At 46.9% G+C, this 14,273-nt stretch overlaps 2 protein-coding genes across 3 annotated transcripts in view; one reads left to right on the top strand and one right to left on the bottom strand.

Annotated features, from left to right (window-relative positions):
- The window catches only part of LOC142576427 (zinc finger CCHC domain-containing protein 24-like), a 239,965-nt gene that overhangs the window by 26,234 nt on the left and 199,458 nt on the right, over positions 1 to 14,273 (bottom strand). The gene's annotated exons all lie outside the window — the stretch shown is intronic.
- Positions 1,396 to 14,273, top strand: part of LOC142570818 (sodium-coupled monocarboxylate transporter 2-like) — a 119,489-nt gene continuing 106,611 nt past the window's right edge. The window contains exon 1 of the mRNA XM_075679137.1: positions 1,396 to 1,934. Coding sequence (XP_075535252.1) covers positions 1,602 to 1,934 — 333 coding nt within the window. The 5' untranslated portion in view covers positions 1,396 to 1,601. The remainder of the gene's footprint in view (positions 1,935 to 14,273) is intronic.

Below are 14,273 nucleotides of genomic sequence, written 5' to 3'. Positions count from 1 at the left end.
CATTTCGCCGGTGCCGCGTGCGTAATCCGACACACTGAACGAATCATTTTGCGCTGGGGTTAATTCGGTCTACTCGACCATCTTGAAACGTAAAAAACGCGGCGCTAAGCCTTTTGTGATGATTCCCTTCAACGTTCCAATGTAAACATGTGCCGTAACGTACGTTGGTGACTTGGAAGCTGATTAATACAATTATTTAAATTATCAAATTGAGTGTTTCAGTTTTTCAGGCAAACAATATGCGCCTGGGCAGATATTTCATGTGTAGTGACGTAATTTGAGTAACATTTGTAGGCTTTCATAATCAAAAATTGTTTGAAGAAAAGAAAAACACAATTTATACCTTGCCGCAAGTAAGCGAAATTTACAATTCTAACCCTTGATCTAAATTACTCGATGAGGCGGCCATCCATTCTGCGAGAAATCAAAACGTTTAACTGAATAAATAACATTACGCGAATTAACTTTTAATTAATTGCTTTACGCCGCACATTTCAATTCACGAATTACAACCGGTGAGTTCTTAAGGCGTGTCCACTTGAAGCAGATTTTCTGTACTGCACCAGTTTCGTGGTTATCATTTTCAAGGTGTCCGACGAAATGCACTGGCGTTCCAGTTACTCCTCTTAGGAAATTACGCTGTTTTATGCACTAAAGCACAAAAGATATCCGTACGTTGGATGTAAACGTGAGTATTGAAATAAACAAGCGTCGAACAAAGATGAAATTCTTGCAAGGTCATGAGGTTATCAGCAGATGCATCTGCGGCCCTCTCGAAAGCGGGAACGCCATTTTGCTCAATGCATGCCCTAACAATGGAAAACAGTTCTGCATGTGGCGTAGAAAAAAAAAGAAAACTAATGTTCACCAAAGTCTACCTGTCTGCTATGAATAAACTTAGATGCGAGTGACGCACTTTCCTCTCCTGGTTTTATTACGCCGTATTACACCAACTAGCGCAGCAACAACTGTTGATATGTGTTTGAATTTGGTTGGAAAGAACGCGTCCAGTAAAAGCAGTGGCACTTTGCTGCAAAGAAGGATACTTTTGATAAAAGACAATGCGCACCTTGCGCCACCCATCCATTTCCTTAATTGCATTAATTAGGTGATGTATAACTGTAATAGGAATGACCTGCCTCGGTTCGTGTGTTTGTCACATTTAAGTGCACCTGTTTCACAACCTGCGTGCTTTCCCAACCACCCGAGTGTTATGAAAAAAAAAGAACCCGGAAAAACTGAAAATAGCGAGAAAAACGACGCATGTCTTCGATACCGTATACACGTTGCAGTGCATCCGGCCGACCTCGGTATGTGTGCACATGTTTCTTTCGTCTGTTTATTATTCTTTTTTTCATCGTGCGACACTCTGCAGGCAGCGCCAGTGTTCGACGCGCCTGTGCGGGGCATAAATGGACCGAACGTCGAGTCGCAGGTGGCCAGAGACGACGCCGGTCCTCCGCGGCTGACTGCGAACACGATCGCCGTCGACGTCGTCCGCTGAAACCCGAGGCCCTCGACATCACCGCGGAGGTGGGATCGCCGTCTCGCCAGACCGAACGACGGCAAAAAAAAAAAACACCCACAAAAAAAGAAAAAAAATGTCCGCGAACGTGGAGCACGTCACCTTCGGCGTGCTCATGGCCGCCAACCTGGGGCTGGGCCTGTACTTCGCCTTCTCGCGCCGGGTCCGCAAGGCGCCCACGGCCGACGAAGTGTTCCTCGGCAGCCGCACCATGGGCACGCTGCCGCTGGCCATGTCGGTGCTCGCCTCCATGATCTCGGCCATCGGCGTCATCGGCTTCGGGGCGCACTACTACGCGCACGGCTTCCACTACGCCTGGAGCCTGGTGTCGGCGCCGCTGCTCGTGCCCGTCGTCACGCTCGTCGTCATTCCGGTCCTGTACAAGCTGCGCGTCACGTCTATCTTCGAGGTGGGTTCCGCCACGTCGCCCTCGGGTTAAAGCCCGCTGCGCTCGATCGGCGCCGCGGTAAAGGGGCTGGAACTCTCGGAACGCTCCAGCGATCGTTTCGCCGCCGCGGTTGTGTAACGGGACGAAACGGTTCGCGGAGCGTCTCGAAGGGGCTCGAAGTGCAGCGGTACTCCGTTGAGGCTATAGGAGAAAACATTCACAGCTTACACGTCTGTCTCGGTCAGTAGAAGGAAGTCCAACGTAAGGGGAAGCTCCAGCTGGGGCCCAACTCGTGACGCGGCCGATTCGAATACACGTAAAACGCAGAAACGCTTTTCTGAGATAACCCCTGGAACGCCGATTCCAACGAAATCTGTTGGATTTGAGAGAGAAAGGTAAATTCTAGTGACTGTCCGCAGCGGAATATCAAAATAGGGCCTGACTTTCGTTAAGATAATTTTCGAAAATTCCAAAGTGCGAGAAATATAGATGCACGAAGTTTACAAATTAATAGCTCTGCATAGAGAACAGATATGGCGGTTCTGTAAGCGTCATCCATTAGATCATTCAAAACGGACAAATTTGAATTCGTTACGTTGTGTACAAGGGTTCTGCAAAAGCTGCATTTCCATGTTACTAAATTTCTTTCAGGTTCATGTGTAATATATCAATTTTGTGCGCTTTAGATGTACTGTTAGATGCAATGCACAGAATTGTGATATCATTTTTCATTGCCGAAAGACAGAGCTGTAAACTCGAGAGTATCGTTTTCCAAAACTTCGCGATTTTTACCAATCTTTAATCAAAAATTGACGACCTAAATAAAAAAGTCGAAAACAGCAGTCACTAGATTTTAAGTTTTTTTTTTTTCTTCAGGTGCAACAAACCTCGTCAAACTTGGTGCAGTGGTCGGCGAGGAAAATGAATTCTCCTTTTACATGTATTTAGATAGGAGCAACCGAGCTATAAAGTTTCCTCTTAAACGGAAACAGCTGTGCGTCCTCTTTTCGGAAGTGAAAAAACAACAAGAACATAATAATAAGTGACTTTAAATAGCGGTAAGGGTAATATAGACAAGGGTCGGGTAAGGGTAGGGTAGTTGCGCTATAATTGGTTTGGGTACAAAGGATACACTTTTTTCCGCGGAACGTTTGAACACGGAAAAAAAGCCATAAATGACAGAACCGGTGGTAAATTGTCAACCAGTGATTTACTTCCAGGAAAGGCAAGGTGTATGCGCACGAAAACAACGAATAAAAGCAGTGCCGACGCTACGCACACGTGCACACATAGTGTGCGTTAGTCAAGTGGACACCCGGGATTGCCAGAGTGATGTCAATATCTGTAACGTAGGTCGGTGAGCTCTCGAACAAAAAAAAAAGCATTTCTAGCCTCTATAAGTGCCTAATGTTGTCTGGGTGTTTTGAGGCTCTCGATGTTTCCGTTGACTATCCAGAGCTTGGGACATAATGCGTACGGACTGTAGACACACGACATGGCACACACGAGTTGTTTACTTGTTTACTCCGTTCACGAGAAATGTGGTGTGTACACTATTGGCAAAAGGGCATGTAGCACGATTGTGGTTACCATGTGGGTGGCCGCTGTGTGGAAGTTACACTCACAAATAGAAAAAAAGAAGAAAAAAAAGTGATAAGCGACTTGCGCTTCATTTCGATTGATGCGCTAACCAAGCACTGCGCTTTATCGCGGTTGTGTAGCCCAAACACGTTTGCGTGCTTCTTTTATTTATTTATTTATTTATTTATTTATTTATTTATTTATTTATCTATTTATTTATTTATTTATTTATTTATGTTGTCGTGCCCACGCGTCGCTGATTCCATTCTGATAATTTTATGCACTTAGGTTTTGTAGTGCGAATTGCGCAACGCTGCGTAACATTGCGAAAACGCAGCGTTTTCGCAATCGTCGCGGTATTTTGCAATGAGCTCGAGGTGGTCAGTGTGCAGCTGCGCTCTGCTGCACTGCCTACCCGTTGATATACGAGCGCGGGGTTGACAGTGTTTGAGCGAACATGTTCGCTTTCATGGAAGGGCTTTATGCATGCGCATGTAGGAGAGACTAAGATATACAAATATATATATATATATATATATATATATATATTGTCAGGTGGATTGCGTAATAAATGTTGGCCCAGCCTTGCGAGCAACTTGAGGCACGCTGACGAGGTGTCTTCGTAGTTCCCTCTTTTAACCAAGCCTCTAGATTGCAGTACCAATGTAGTGTATTCCATTCCCACCTCTTGCGGCTGCACTTACATAGGGCAAACAGGACGCTGTATCAATGAACGTTTGCGTCAGCATGCGCATTGTGCCAAGCTTAAGACTGGCAGGAATCTGGCTGTTCATTGTGCAAAATGTGGCTGTTCACCACTCCTTGACGACACACGTGTGTTGAAAAGGTACAGCAATCAGATGGCCAGAAAAATCTTTGAGGAATGTTCAATGTATCAGTCAGGAGCCACCTGCGTTAGTTCCCCTTAAATAGCATTTTGTGATAAAGAACTTAAGTTCCTTAGAAGTTAATCAGTTTGGCCTGTGTCCACCATGTTATGGTTACTTTTATATGGTTTAATGTTATCGACGCATGCGCAGCAGGAGTTGACCGACGATGACACGCCTTCCCCTTCTTCTTTCGCTCTCTTTATGAGCGTTGCAAATTGTATATATTTGCCCAGGCTTCAATAAAGGTGTTGTTGGCAGTCAGCGCTCGTCCTGTGTCCTCCCTTGTCCGTGTTTTTTTTTTTCGCGCTGTTTTAAATATGAATGATCCGTACCAACTAGCTCGCACCCAAACCCTTCTGCACCCTATTTTAACCTCACTCTAATGAGCGAATCCTACCGAGTCTATATACGAAAGTTTTCCATACTGCTAAATGCGATGAGGAGAGCCGCCCACTGATGATCAACCGCACCAAAAGCACCATCGCGATGCCTCGAAGCAGTCCGCACGTTATGCCCTCCACTCACGTGTATAGCTATCGATCCGGCTGAGGCATCATCTGAGGCTCTTCTTTCAGCGTCGGTATAGTGAGGACAAGAAAAAAAGATGCGTCAAAAATCGCCAAATTAATTTCCGCTCGTGGCATCGTGTGCCTTTGAACGCTTTTCCTTTTGAAAGCTTTTCAGGATTTCCGTTTGCAACTTACAGGGTCGCTCATCTGCGCAGCAGGTTTATGAGTCTCTTGTTTCCTCCCGCTGTACTTGCCCGAACAGCGAGCGCGCAGTCGTGCTTCGCGTAGATCTGTCAGTGATGGCCTAATCGTGCACGAATGTCTTTTGGTATTCTGTGGGGATCTTTGCTCCTTCGCGGCATCCCAAGTGCACGTGCTTTACCGGCGAATCCTTTCGTGGAAGTACAGAAGCTGCTTCCATATAAATAACACCATTTTTCATGGTTCTCGCGTACTTCCGATCGAATCCGTACAGACTTCTGCGCAATAGATAAACTCGCACCGTTATGAAGGTTGGGAGATGTATTTGACAATAAGGTTCCTTTGCCCCTCCATAACCTGCGTTGAGGATGCATCATCTTTCAAGACTGCGATAACTAGTCATATTTTGAGTTTATCGCTCTAAATACTACTAATTGTTGGAACGTATTGTATCTCATTTATTGTTTGTTGTACCCACCCCTTCCGTAACGCCCTTCTGGGCCCTGAGGGTAATCTAAATGAATAAATAAGTAAATGCCCGCACTGAATGTGCATACATCAGAGAGTACCGTGCCTTGAGTTGCGACAGGTGCCTGCATGGTCCGTGATGTGGCGCCGCCTGTACATCCCGTGCAACGAAGGCGTTATTAACCTTTCTGGGAGACACTGGTTTTAACGCGATCCTTCAATTGCTGTGCGTGTTGTGCTTTTAACACGGCGTGCTGCGCGTGGCGTGTTTTGTGTATGCTACGTGACTGTGACAGGTACGCTGTTCGCATCGTTTCATTTCTCAGCATTCCCGTTGGGAGCAACATGTTGCGCCTGCCGCCAGGCAAACCTCTCCAGGATTCATAGAGCAGACCGCTCCTTTCTGCATCAAAAGGAGTCGCTAGCAGTCCCTTTCTTTAGAGTGTATAAGTGACTTACACTCTTAAGCAAAATTACACACTTTTACCACGCAACGATAATCGTCATCCGTCTTGTCTGCATTTCCTTTCTTTAACGCGGCGAGCCCTGTACTTCCAAGTCACGAACGGCATGCCCGTCATCAGCATGACAGAGCATTCTCGAGAGGAAAGTAGCGAGCGCTGCGTTTTCAAGGAAGGAAACGCAAGTAAGACAGATGACGATTATTGTTGTGTGGCAAATATACACCCCAAAGGGTGCACGTTTGCTTAAGAGTGTACACTCCTTTAACGTCACTCTGCCTAGGCCCTACGGTCAAGTTTCTTCGCGCGTGTTGTGTTGTCTCTGGGCGTGCCGGCATAGCGAAGTGGGTTCGAGTTTGTTTACACCCCCTTTGGTGATCGCTGTGTGTGAAGGTGCGTCGGATAGACTTTCTCACGCGTGCAGCGCTGGTGCTGAGCAAGTTATGCCGGATTACAACTTTGTCGCGCCTTACGGCCTCAACCTTAAAAAAAAAGTCATTGATTTTCCCTGGGGAGCGATAAGGGCCGTAGTATAGGCCGGGCCTGCTCTCCTGGACTTTTCTCGAGCATTTTGAGTGGTTCCGTTTGAGTGAAATAAATGCACATCGCTTTAGCAACCACGGCTCAACGCGATTGCCTTATGTCACGCCATGAGGATAATTGGCTTTGCGTCTCGTCCATGTTAGGTTAGGTTAGCTTAGGTTTAGGTTACGTCTTATTAGCGTAAAAGGCGTTAGCGTGCGCGGCGTATTCTCGCAACGGTTACGCCTTGTGGATTATTGCCTTTGCGTCTCGGCCACGTTATCTTACGTTAGGTTAGGTTAACGTTAGCTTAGGTTGGGTTACGTAAGCATTGCGTTCCTCGTTGGGTTAGGTTAACGTTAGGTTAGGCTAGCGTAAAACGCGTTAGGGAGCGCGGCGTATACTCATAGCGATTGCAGGGGCGTCGAGCGTCGCTGGCGCCCTTTGAGCCACTCGCGTTCAACTGCGGTTGTTGAGGCGCTGTGCATTCGAGATTTTAAATATATGCCGATCAGCCTCTTCCACGGTCCCTACTGCTCCCACGGAAACATCTGCGATGTTATCACCTGTGTCGCTGCGCCGGCAGCCAGAAAAAAAATTACATGATGGGTTTTACGTGCCAAAACCACGATATGATTATGAGGCGCGCCATAGTGGGGGACTTCGGGAATTTTGACCACCTGGGGTTCTTTCTCGTCTTATAATGCAATACAATGACGTTTTTATAATGAGTCGTTGAGTACTAGTAACAAAAATTCAATCAGGAGTGCCTCCGTCATCGGGCAAGTTCTTTAATGTCCCGGAGGGGTCTCTAATTGTGTCCAGCGTTTACCTCAATTTCTCGGTTACTAAGGCTCTGTGCGTGATAATATTGGCGCCTTCGAGATTCTCAAGCACTAATCTATCACCTTAGCTTGGCTTAATACTTGCCCTTTAGAGTCCCTTTAAGTCCCCGAAATATTATCGTTTGTATTTTTCTGTGATCATTTTCTTCGGTGGGGTTTGACTGCTTCTATCGCATTGAGGCTGGGCCTGAGGCAGCTCGCTTTGTGCCAAGTATCCATAACGTACGCTTTGTGCCACATATCCACATTTATACTGACAGCTGAGTCATATCGTCTGACACAACAGCAGCTTTCGTCATTCCACAGCTTGCTACTACATGGGAGTTCAAGCTGGACGACAGATCAACGTCAGCAGCTGCCGACATTGCCAACCGAAAGGCAGTCAGATTCGTTTGCGACCACCTAGCTGTCTCGTGAATGGGCAGTTTAAGGCTGCATCCAAAATCAGAGATGCGCACATTCTAGTTCGAGACGCTCATTATGTTTTAGCCCCAGACATTGCAGACCTTTTACACAATGCACAGACGAACCCGCCTGATCTGCACATGAAAGTAGTCAATGTGTCTTGATTCCGCTTTCGCAAACAGACGCTGCGGCTGGCCTGCAATTGATGTCCCGTGGATGTACTTATCCCCATGTGGGACTGGAACGTTTACACCATGTGCCGTTTGCGTTCTTTGTCTTCGGATATACAGATGCATCTACCTACCACCTGGGTTAACACGACGTGAACAGACCATGTTGTACCGTCCGTGGCTAGGCGTAGCACTTACCAACTATTATGTCTTCCCTATTGGAATGGCCAACAGCCCCACGGGCGACACATGCATCTGTGAAGAGACGCTCGCACACATTATCTGCGTCTGCCCGCGCTATAGTGCCGAGAGGCCAGTGATGTGCCGACTGATGGACCAATTGGACAATGGTCCACTATCAGAACTGAAAGCGCTATATAGGCCAGTTCTCCCAAAGATAATCCGCGCATAATACTTTATTCGCGCTATTAAGATTCCTGTGGTCTACGGGACCTCACGATAGACTTTAAGGCCACCCCCTACCGCTCTATAGCGTACGCGGTTTGTTTGTGATTGTCTCTCCTTCTCTCTTTCCATTCCGCTTTCTTTCTCTTTTTATCCCCTACTCCCTTCCCCCGTGCAAGGTAGCCAGCCGGAACTACGTCTGGTGAACCTCCTTGCCTTTCCTTGCATCCTTTCTCTCTCTTTGAACAATGCACAACAAAGGGACCACGAAATTAAAATCCAGTGGCTACCGGGACAGTGCGGTCTGGATGAAAACGAACGTGCGGGTACAGTGGCAACAGACTTGATGGCACCATAGCACGTGTAAGTTCTCAAGGGTGTTATTGGGCGAAAGTAACCACAACACACAGTAATGCAAACAATCACAAGGACATTTATTGCACCTTTCATGCACTAATGCCTGCTAGCCGAACCACAACCCATAGAACATGCCGATGAACGCGTCCCAAATCGAGGAAGTCTGACTCACCGCGACCGGATAGCGAGCGAAGATGTTTGCTCTCATGCTGGACACCAACGCCGCCTAATCGTCTGCGTGTACGGTCACGCGAATGGTGGCGCGTTCGAACGATCGCATTAATCTATTCCGGTGTCCTGTTCGTAAGCCTTTCGCAGGATGGTCCCGCGAACGGCGGGCGAGCGCGCGTAACATCCATCCAGCTCGCTGACCCCAAGCCAAAAAGGAACACCTACTCCCTTTTGCGCCCTAGTAGCCACTGTGTTAGGTGGCGTTAGCGACACAGTCGCCCCATCTCTCGCAATATGCTGCAACCACGCCGACCGCCGCCACCGCTGAGCTACGCGGAGGCGCCGGAATACAGGAGACGCGAGAGCCATGCGTGGAAAATAACATCAGGAGACGCGTGAGCAGAGCGTCCCCCACACACGCATTGCTTTTCCAAGTCCTGATACAAACTTTCTGTCTGCTCATGTGATGCTGAGCTTCAGATCCGATCACTGCGCAAACCGGGCCGCCACCACCGGCGTCTGTAAACGAATTCGACATCGAAACATGGTTTGGATACCACATAGCCTCAAACGCTGCGAGGCAAGTTTGTTATAGTTAGAGCAAAGCTTATTAAGATGCGCAGTATTATCCCCAGTTTTGTGATATTCGTAGCGACCAGGCGCCGTACTTAGATTTAGGAAGAACCCAGCATGGGGCCGGAAACACATTTTTTTTTATAGCCTGCTGTGACGTCGGCGGCATCGCGAACGCTGTCACTACTTCGTTGTGCTTTCTTTATTTTCCTCTATTTATTCAACAAAACTTGTTGGGGGCCTTCACGAAGGTTAAAAGAAAATGGACACTTTATAAAAAAGTGAGCACCCCCTGCCGTGGACATGAGGAAGCATTCGGGGCGCTCGGTGCGAGAGTATTTGTGTGGGAAAACATTCCCCGTCGTCGCCTTGTTGCTGCCTGTGCTATCCGGTTTGATCGCGTGAAATTCAGCTTGCGTTGTTTGTTTAGTCGTCTTACGTCGTGTCAAAATGATGGTGGTATACTGCATTCCGTTTTCTTTTTTGGACACGGGATGGACTTGTGATTTCTCGCGATGCTCGATCGCCAGCAACTGTGTGTCGAGTTCCCTTCACTAAAAAACCGCGACCGTGCGTCAAACCCATCGTGGTTGGGCATTATAAAAGAAGAGGGTTATGCGAAGAACGTTTGCTCAATCTGAGCGCCAGTGACCGACAAGTGGGTCTTGTTCGGGCAGCTTGCACCTGCCCCATTTGATTTGACGTCTGTATGTTCACTCTTTCTTTTCTCTTCCTGCACTGTTGTAGAAGCTGAACTATATACATTGCAATGCATATTTATTTATGTGCAAGCTGTTACATGTATGTATTAAACAAAGCTAAAATAAAGCCCAGGGATGAACTGGAGTGGCTTGAGTAGACGCTTACACATGCAACCTGTCGCATCACCAGCTGTCGAAGGAGGCTGCATTCCGTCGGCTAGCCTTTGCTTTATGCCGCTCACTTATCTCCCACTTCGAGTGGCTGCATAAAATGATCGCGGACGTTGCGACATATGTTCCAAACAGACTGCATTTATGTCATATAATTTGTCGCATCACGTAGCCAATCTATGTGCTATCGTATGTGTTGCAATATGCGAGACGGTATGACATGATTTAAAAAAATAATCGTTAGCAAATACGGCCCTTGATATTCGTGTCCTCTCGCAACAAAAGCGCGTGTTAGCTGGCGCGCGCGCACTGGTTTAAGCCGGATAGACGCCGGTGGAGCGAGCCCGTGCACTGAGAGCTTTTAACGCGATAGCGTTAAGGAGCTCGTGTCGCAGAAAAGCCGGTGTCGTCGGCGTCGGTGTCGGCGTCCGCGGCGTTGGCGTGAGTGATAAATCACTGCAGGCACTTCATAAATAAAAAGCAACTTCCAAGATGGGCTGGGTGGGAATCGAACCAGGGTCTCCGGAGTGTGAGGCGTAGACGTTACCACTGAGCCACGAGTTCGATGCTTCAAAGCGGTACAAAAGCGCCTCTAGTGAACGCGGTGTTGCCTTAGAAACGAGCTGTTTCTAAGGCTCAGGCGTGCGTCGCTTGCTCAGGCGCACATTTCGTTGTCGCGCCGAACGCTGCGTTGCTCGACGCTCACCGCGTCCGATGTGGGGCGCGTAGTCGCTGCGCCGTAGCCCATTGTCTTACACCCTTGGCGGGTCGACGGGAACGCTGTCGCGTTCCACTCTTGAAGGCGAAGCTTAAGCGTCCTCCAGTTTTTCTTTCTTTCTTTCTTTCTTTCTTTCTTTCTTTCTTTCTTTCTTTCTTGCAACATAAAACATACAATCAAATATTTTGTCAGTCCGCCAAAGCAATGATGCTTTTGGACGGGACTGGGCAGTGCTTTGGCCCGAATGACACAGTCTTGTGCTCTAGGAACAGAGGAAACAATAGGAAGAGAGAAAAAAATTTTAAAGTGCAATAGCAAAATTAAATTTCTTATATGTGCCACAAACAGCAACTTGTAGTCCGTGAAAGCATTGATACTCTTATGCGGACCGCTGTGTATTTGCCTTGAACAAGGCATAATACAAGTACACATTTTCAATCCCTCTTCCCTTCCATTCCCTCTCCCTTTTCCCCCATGGCTCGGCTAATTTCTAGTATTTGTTCCTGCAGGAGCAATAGTTTAAGCAAAGACATATTATAGCAGCAAAATGTATGTACAGCCTAACCCTCTATTTTATCACATACAGTTGTCAATGTTTTGGAAGAGTAGCAGTCACCAATCACCAAGCAAAGAGAACACAATACACATAGAAAGAACACAATATCTAGTCTAATCTAATCTAGTCTGTTTTATACAATTGTTAGCGAAAGTTCATCAAAAAATGACCTGCCGCATGGTTTTCTTCTGCTATTCCCAGCCACTTGTCATAACCATGCGACGTACAAAATCGTTTATTTTCCTGAATGACGATACTTTGGGAACTTTTATTTTATTAAAGTAGAACGGTACATAAAATGATCTCGTTCCTTTACCATAGTTCATGAATGCTTTAGCCCGAACGAATGTCTCAGTCTAGCGCAGATCACGCGTTTTTACGTTTTTTTTGTGTTTGTTTTAAGGGATTCATCAAAATAATGCTTCCTAAACACCACTGAGAGAGAAAGTTGTTTAACATCAAATATGCCATGTTCTGCCATCAGCTCACAGTGGCTGATGGAGTTGCTGTTTGTTCCGTATGCTATGTTAATCGTTATTTTCTGTATTATTCTATGTAACACGTTTAGCCTATATGGCGAAGCAAGTCCGTAGACCGTAATGCCATACCGTAATATGGTGTCACCTAGGGCCTTATGTGTGAGTTTTCTTAACCGAACGTCACATACTGATCTGATTTTGTAGATGACTGCACATACTGCTCGCAGTTTTTTAGCTACATGTTGTATGTGATGGACAAATGAAGACTATTCATCGAAAATAACACCACGGTATTGTATTTTTCGTGGCATACTGCACACTTTGGCAAGAGCATCCAATGCAGCATTCAGTATGCAAGTATAGATGTTCAGTTAGCTGCACTTATTTGTACGGGCTGTGAAAGCAGATTAACTGTGTTTTTGCTTTGTTCACAAATATTGAGTTGTTCTCAAACCATGCCATTATTTTTTATATATCATCCTGTAACAAAGTAATGCATTCATTAAAATTTTCATGGGGTAATATCAAAGCAGTATCATCCGCAAATTGGTATAATCTCGAGTGCAGCGCTAAATGGGCTAAATCGTTCATATATAGAAATTAAAAAGCAGTGGGCCCAGTACAGAACATTGTGGGACTCCATGCTTGATGTGTATTAACTCGCTGTATTTTGAATTCGAACGACCTTATATCGATTTTTGAAGTCTTCTTTAAAAACCTTTATGAAAGGCCGGCGGAATCCTATTTGAGCTAATTTTCCAAGGAGTATTCCGTGATCTAACTTGTCGAAAGCTTTCTTTTTTTTTTCAGCTCTAAAGAAAGCCCAATTACTATCTTATTTTTATCTATTTCACTGTTAGCTGCGTCTGCAAAGTCTTCTAGTAGTGTGATTGTACTTCTCTTGAGCGTACACCGAGCGTACACCGCGCTATGAGCGAACACCGAACACAAGAGCGCGCTCTGAAGCCACCAGCTGGTCACGTCCTGCGCATGCCACAGCGAAATCCTACTTCGCTGTCATAAAATGATGTGACATGCATGGTTATCCATGCAACCACCGTGCCGCTGCACTGCAGCCTGACCGGAAGTTCCGGTGTACGTGAAACCAGTTGGCACGTGGTCAGGGTGGCTAGAAAAGTCTGAAGGCTGGCCTAAAATTGAACAAGGGCAAATAATAAAACAAAGGACTCGTTACAGACCAAAATTCATGACGTATACCTGTCATAGAGTGCTCGCTGCGAGTCCGAATCCCTCAGTGCTCATTTGGTTACCGAACTGAGCTGTCCGTATTCAACCCTTTACGGTGTTATCACCCATGGCGCTACTCGGACAGAAACAACTAAAAACAGAAACGAGGTTATTTTTTTTATCGCGATAAAGACTTGCCCTTAAGGCATAATTCTTGATGCGTATATGTGTATTATATGTGTGCTGTGTAGGCCTGTGTTGTGTATGAATTGAAGCAGTGTTTTGTGGAATCTGTTGTCATGTATCCAGCGGTCATAGCTGGTTGTCACACTGTAGCGGAGGCCGGCTTGCAGTAGGAGACGCGAGCGTTCCGATTTTAAACCAGTACATGTCCATATTAGGTGGTATGCATCTGCTTCCATCACAGGAACGGAGCAGTATGGACACGTAGCTCCCAGTGGTAAATGCGACCAGTTACACCTTGAGATAACAGCCGGTGTAAGGGCCACCCCGGCCCGAAGCCTCCTAAGCACAACTTCCTCCGCCCTAGTAATGTGAAGGGGGAGGGAGCAGACACACGGTGGGATAAGAGCGCGTGTGTCCTGCCGGAGAAAGTTATTCTTCCCGCAATAATTCGTACATCCACACGCGACACAGTGCGCTGGCATGGCATTCAGAAACGTGGACACGGGAGCTTGCCTGAGCGTGCCGGAACGCCCAGCCAGGCGGGAAGTCGCCTGCTAGCTTTCCGACCGCAAAGGGGGCGCTGGCGAGTGGCGCACTCGCGCATGCGCATCAGCTTTATTGCAAAATGTACATTCTGGGGTCTTAGCCAACGATCTGATTATGAGGCACGCCGTATGGGAGACTCCGGATTATTTTTTTTGCCTCCTGCGGTTCTTTAACGCACATCCAAGTCCCAGTAAACTGCGATCGCACCCACGACATTGAGTCATGCCATAGTCACTGGCCTATCGTTGCCGGTTTAA

This window comes from Dermacentor variabilis, chromosome 1 (assembly GCF_050947875.1).
Source record: "Dermacentor variabilis isolate Ectoservices chromosome 1, ASM5094787v1, whole genome shotgun sequence".
NCBI classification, from domain to species: domain Eukaryota; kingdom Metazoa; phylum Arthropoda; class Arachnida; order Ixodida; family Ixodidae; genus Dermacentor; species Dermacentor variabilis.
Note: the sequence above shows the minus strand (reverse complement) of the source record. Positions and strands in the feature narration are given on the sequence as shown.